The sequence below is a fragment of the Tasmannia lanceolata genome, unplaced genomic scaffold, assembly GCF_043159265.1.
Source record: "Tasmannia lanceolata isolate RefF3 unplaced genomic scaffold, GAP_Taslan_0.1 ptg000021l, whole genome shotgun sequence".
Taxonomy (NCBI): Eukaryota; Viridiplantae; Streptophyta; class Magnoliopsida; order Canellales; family Winteraceae; genus Tasmannia; species Tasmannia lanceolata.
Genome location: NW_027518698.1, coordinates 10,215,001 through 10,221,512, shown reverse-complemented (window position 1 = coordinate 10,221,512; position 6,512 = coordinate 10,215,001). Strand labels below are relative to the sequence as shown.

The 6,512-nt window shown below is 35.4% G+C and overlaps 1 protein-coding gene across 8 annotated transcripts in view; it reads right to left on the bottom strand.

Annotated features, from left to right (window-relative positions):
• Positions 1-6,212: 6,212 nt before the first annotated feature.
• Positions 6,213-6,512, bottom strand: part of LOC143855494 (OVARIAN TUMOR DOMAIN-containing deubiquitinating enzyme 12-like) — a 56,018-nt gene continuing 55,718 nt past the window's right edge. For 6 of the 8 annotated variants that reach the window (XR_013237887.1, XR_013237888.1, XM_077365615.1 and 3 more), the window contains one exon: positions 6,213-6,414. Coding sequence is in view for 4 of the 8 variants with exons in the window: in XM_077365615.1 (XP_077221730.1) it covers positions 6,369-6,414 (46 nt within the window). In the remaining 4 variants the exon portion in view is untranslated. The other 2 variants (XM_077365617.1, XM_077365618.1) reach the window with 1 other exon arrangement.

Sequence of the window (6,512 nt, the reverse complement as noted above, 5' to 3'; positions counted from 1 at the left end):
GATTTGACTTAGCTCTTAATGACTCCATCTTGATTTTGATTGCTCTTCTCTAAGGTTCAACTTGATTTGTCTTTGTCTTTCTTGATTGACGAATCTTCACTTTGCCTTAGATCATCATGTTCTACCTTGTTGTCGATCTTAGTACTCTAAATTTTTTGTGTAAGCTTATCATGGTAAAATCCTTAGTACCAACCTACTTTGATCAATGTGGGTTTGTTGTCATCAAAACATTGAGTAGGGCTACACATAGGAACCCTTGGGGTAACAGGTAATGAATCTAGATTTCTGGTTAATTATGGGTCCTAGATCTCTTATCTAGGTGACGACTCTGTCATTCACTTTTGTGTGAAATTCGAATTACTTTAGTGATCCCAAGTTCACAGAAAAGATGAATTAAATCAATAATAATAATAAAAAAACGGCACACGCCATTCGCGTGGGTACGAGAGACCAAGAGAGAAAAAGGCGGGTCACACGTCGTGCCCCTCTCGCGGGCTGGGGTCCTACAGGCACACGCATACCTCTTCTGTTTTTGGTGACATTCTTCTCTGTGTGTCATCTAAGACCCTGTTAGCTGTACTAAAAGCAGACTCCGATGCTACTATGGACACCGGGGGGTTAGTAGATCACTTGCCATGGCGGATAGTACTGGATAACTTTTTTCATATTCTTTTCACCATGTCAAAATATCAAAACTCTCCCATTTATCAAGATTAAGGTAGCTTGAATAATCATTTCTCAGATATAATAATAGCTCACCAGAAGATGTACTAGCACTATTTATAAGTCTTTTTTTATTTATTAGTGACCAAAGTGGGTTATTTCTAAGTTGGTAGTTTTGTGAAGAACTCGGTCTTCTATGTCCATGTTCTGTCTCATACAATGTATACATAGAATGTAATAAATTTGTAATCTCATATATACTATGCCTAGATCCAACACCTGCGTTTTCATTGCATGCATCTAAAATGACCTCTAAACCTTGTAACTTGATCATTGGGTCTATTGTTGTACTTAAAAATATAGAGGAGGAATTTCTTGAAAATATTTTCTAAATTTATCCTCCATTCTATGAAGTAGACTTCCATTTCCCAATCTTGATCTATTATTTTTAAAACAAATAGTAATTTTATATATTTGACCCAAAATTAATTGTGAAGTTGGATAGTAAACACCAGAAAGAAGATTAGTTGCATTTAAAAATACTTCTAATAAATCTGTAATAATTTCACTATTGTTCCAATATTCTAGAGATATAGTGTGATTGCAAGGTGGAGGCATATATTTTTGGCAAAATATTGGAATTATAGTTTTGAACTCAAATGATGCTTTTAACATTTTATAAGTTGAATTCCACCTAGTTTTAATATCTAAGGGGATTGTTTTGTAGTTTTTTCCAAACTTTTTACATAAAGCTTTAATGCTTGTCTTCTATGCCCTGAAGACTGAATAAATTGAAGACAATTCTTAATAATCTTTATCTGTGGTGCAATTTCTGATAAACCATCTTGTACAATTAAATTTAAAATATGGCATGCACATCTAATATGAAATAGTTGTCCATCTAAAATATGTTTCAATTGAGATTTTAATAACCCTATTGATGCAGTATTATTACTAGCATTATCGAAGCTAATAGAAAAAAATTTATTTAGAATTTTAAAATCGTGAACAGTAGAGAATATAGATTTTGATATTGAATGACCATTATGCGGAATTCTAATTGAGTAAAACTAAGTATTCTTTTTTCTAACATCCAATTCGAATCAATATAATGTCCTATTACACAAGTATAGCCTTCATTTTATTTACTAGTCCAAATATCAGAAGTAAGTGCAATTTTTCTATTAAAATTTTCAAAACTTGAAATCAATTGTTCTTTGCTTTCAATAAATAATTTAAAGGAATTTGATTTTATAGTATTTCTAGTCACTTTTTTAAAAGCAGGATTTAGAGCTTTTTGAATATATTTTTCAAATCTTTTACTTTCGGCCATAATAAATGATTGCTCATCTTGTATGATGTATGATGCTAGTTCTCTCTTATTCCTATCTTGAGAATAAGAAAAAGTACCTAATGAACTAGAAGTGAGGCTTAATTGAGTTTGTTTAGGATCTAATGACCCATGCTTTGCACTACAAACAGTGGAATGCCTTGCCAAGTGCCCTGTTCCACCTTTACTCTTAGAACTAAAATCTTTTTTACATACTTTACAAATAGTCCTTTCTTCTAAAACTCCCTTAGAATCCTTCTTTTCTTCAATAGTAAAGAACTTCCATACTTGTGAAATCCTACATCTAGACGTTTTAGTACTAAGAGCTTGACTCCAACTAGTACTACAAGGTCCTTCCGTAGGTTCAGGAGCAATTGGATATTCGGATTCTGGAGTATATGTATCACCATTCCAAGGTTCTACACAAGCCTCAAGTAATTCATCATTTCCCATGATTTCATTTGATTGAAAATATTGGTCACTTGAACCGGCCATTTTAAAAATATTACAAAGATGGGCTATAAGTAAATTTTAAAAAATAAATTCTAAATACCTCAACTTTGCTTGAATCGCCCACGGAGTTGTTAAGTGCCTTCTTGAATACTAATTACCGCAAGTTGTTAAGCACCTCCTTAATCTCTTCTTCTTAATCGCTAATCGAAGTGCGTAACGGAGAGAAATATTAGAGAGAGTAATAAGAGAGAAGGATTAGAGAATTGGATGTAATAAGAGAATTTGATGTAATTAGAGAGAAGATTAGAGAGAGTAATATGAAAGAGAGAGCAATAAGAGTGAGAGTAATAAGAGAGTAATTGAGGGTGAGAAATGAAGGGAGGGGGAGGGATATTTATAAGACTTGTAATATAATGAGTTACCAAAATACCCCCAAAATATAGTTGTTAGGGGGGTTATTTTGGTAAAAACATGTGTAATCCCTAAAGTACCTCCAAATATAGTTGTTGGGGGGGTTATTTGGGTGAAAAATTTTAAAAAAAAACACAAAAAAACAAAGGCAAAATTGCCAGCGGGCCGTGCCGGCAAGCTTAGCCCACCACGGCCCACACCTTCGTGCCGTGCCGGCACGGTCCACGTCACTGTAGCAATCGTTTGCCACCCTGAGTTTCCACTGTGGGGCTAAAAGTCCTCTCTTGCCACATCTCCTTGTCACCCTTTTCAAAAGCTCCATTTTTTCCAAAAACAAAAGCCTTTTATTTTGAAAACTATTTTCCAAAAATACCTTAGGGGAATGATATCCCCCCCCCCGCCCCCTATCTCTTGACGGATAAAATCCCCCCCTTTAACGTTTTTCCTGTGAGAATGGTTCACTACTTGAGGATAAATTCACCCACTTGAACGTTTTTCCTTACCTTTGAAAGTTAACAGATAACGTTGAAGGGAGGATAAATTCACCCACTTGAACGTTTTTCCTTACCTTCGAAAGTTAACAGATAACGTTAAAGGGAGGGGATTTTATCCATGGGGGGGGAGATTTCATTTCCTTGCTTTATTTTGAAAATCTCTAACAGTGCAGTCTCTCTACCGCCTTAAGAAAGTGACAGGTGAACAAGTTTTAAGAAAGGGTATATAATATTGACATGGGGACGAGTATCTCTCTCAGAATTTGTCTCCATTATCTTTTACTCTTTTATTTTTATGTTTCTCATTTTCTTTATTTTCTTTTTACTACGCTGGCTCTTCTCGTCATTGAAAATTAATCTACACTGGAAAAACATGGGTTCTTCATACTAATGGGAGGTCTTGGGTTGAATCTACGATGTTTTGAGTTGAGATTTAGTGTTGGATGTAAAAACAAACATTATTTGGTTACTCAAATCAACACCTATCTGCAATAATCTGACTAATTATATGTATACGTCGATGAGCCCAAGCGCTTCATAGGACTACAAAACTATGGGTCTTTTTTCATCTTAACTGGAAAAGAGTTGCAAGTTAAGCAGCTTGTGTTCATGTGAAAACTCTATATTTCCTTTTTCAAGTCTTAAAATATTTTAAATTTTCTTATATGGCCGTATAGGGTTAGGCCTATAGGTCAATGGTTGAGGGTCGTAGGTCCAATCCCAGCTTACCTACCAGAAAAATTATGTATACTTTAATTAGTAAAATATGGTAAAGCAATAATGAATTCTGGGCTATTATTTTAAATTTTAGAATTTTATGGTATAAATTGACAAGAATTTTAAAATTTTTGAGGTGTATAAAATATTTTATTTCATAGTTTATAAATCCTTTCATTTCACCCACTTTTTTTTTTTGCAATTCTCAGTTTTTGGACTGTCTTTTTGCATATGTTTTTAGAGGAAGTCTAAACTGAAGGGAGCCCTTGCAAAAAAGAGGTGAAAAGGCTCCCCATTGGCTGCCCATCATGTTTGACCTTTCAGCAGTTATTAATGCATGATGGTGATGTGTAGCCAATAGGAGAGTCCTTTCACCTTTTTTTGCAATGGCTCCCTTCAGTCTAGAATTCCTCATGTTTTTATTATTTTTATTTATTTTTTAACCTTGACTTAATTTAGGAAGCACCTTAAATTTATCAATACCTCCAAAACCCAATAAAGAGAAACTATATAGACCTCATAATTAGGAATTCCTGCGATGTTAAATCTCATCGCCCTGTGCCAATCTAGGTAAATCTTTCCATCTGCCAAAACAAAGTATTACTTTTTGGGAAATCTTATCAGCACAATTATATTTTGATATTTGCACAAACCTAGTTATCTTTTCTTCTTTAATTGGCTCGTTGGAGCTTTTTAGGAAACGTAATAACCTTTTGACAGCTCTTTATATGCTAAAAGACAAGATAGTTTGTGAAAATATCAAAACATGGTTATGCTGAAATAATTTCCCTCCTTTTATCATTACAAGTACAATAAGCAAACACCCCCCCTTTGAAATCGGTCCTAATTCATGTACATGATCAATACTTAAGTATCTTTTAAACACAAGAGAGTACCTCGAGTACTCTGAGAAAGAAGTAAGGTGCTAAGTTGGAAATGCTAATAAGAATAAAAGTGCATCCAACCAATAATACACGAAAAATATGACAGTAAACCAGCTTCTTCATCACCCAGTTGACAGTTTAGTGCTGCTGTGATCTCTCTGAGCAACAACCTTATGGGTTTGTTTAGGGGCCGCAGTATATCAATGTAATTTGATAGTTTTGAGTTTTCAGGGCTGTGGCTAGTGTAATCGCCTAGCCATAGATGCATATGTGGGAAACCTTGTTCCCGTTTAGCCATATTAATTAAAAATTGTTATCATTAAAAAATATATTAGAACAGAATTAGAGGGAGGAAATGCCAGAAACCTGGTTCGCGCCCCAAGAGGTGTTATTCTTATTCTGCCCGGGTCAGAATGGAATTACATCTGATTCTGACCCAAATATATGGTTTTGGGGGGGTTTCGTGTTGAGGGAAATCAACTCATCTTCAACCTAAAACAGGAGAAAATATGTATCCTATTTAATTAGCACATTGCAACTTAAATTTCTTGAGGTGCCACTGGCAAAATTATCATGGAAACTCCCGGAACGTAAAACAAGCTGAATTCACAAGCAGACTTTAGATTTTTTTTTCTACCCTCAAAACTTTGATGTGTTGGTAGTTTCTTTAAAAGCTAGGCAACTTGTTAGTTTGGGATTTGTTAGGGACTTTCGAAAGGCATTTGACAGAAGCAATTGCATGAGAGCAGCAACGTCAGACGAATTAAATGAATAAGAAAAAATTTGATGAAAAGTGAGCATGTATGGCTGCTCTAGCATGCAAGAGCAAGCCGCACAATGCCTTCCTGAGAAAGTCCCTAGCAAATCCCTGTTAGTCTTACCAAAGATGATCAGCCATTTAAATTTGCTCTAAACAGAAATTGCAGTATTGAGAATGTGGATGTCAGACACCAAAACCCTTTCACTTTTCCCTTTTACACTTTTCTTAGTGGCTGCTAGAGGCTGTTAACAATGATTCCCAGCCACCAAGGGCCAACCAGAGAAGTGATAATAAAGGGGTGGCATTATCAAACAAGGGAGTGCCAATATCATTTCATTTGCACAGCAATGTCCTTGTGATCAAAGATTTACCTGACTGAAAAAGATTAGAACCCATTGCAATGACCCCACACTGCATATTACACAACCAGATGTGTCGCGGTGGGGCCCGCCTATTCTCAGTTTCTTAACAGTCCCTTGTATCTCATCAAAACTCACAAATGTAGAATAATAATGTAATAAAAATGATGAACATCAATAGCAATGTTTGAAAAAAAAAAAAAAGGAACAGTTGGCAAGAAGGGAACATGTACAAGAGAAGCAGAGTGAGGAGCAGCAGGAGAGAGAAGCAAGTACTTTGCCTCGCCATTTTATCAATCACATTACCATACAATTGGAACGCATCTGCTCCACAAAATTCACCCTGAGAGAGAAACAAGACAGCCAAAAAGGTGAAGCTTTGACTCTATAGAGAGAAACACAATCCATAATCCCTAATGTTTATTTCCAAAGGGCCACCAC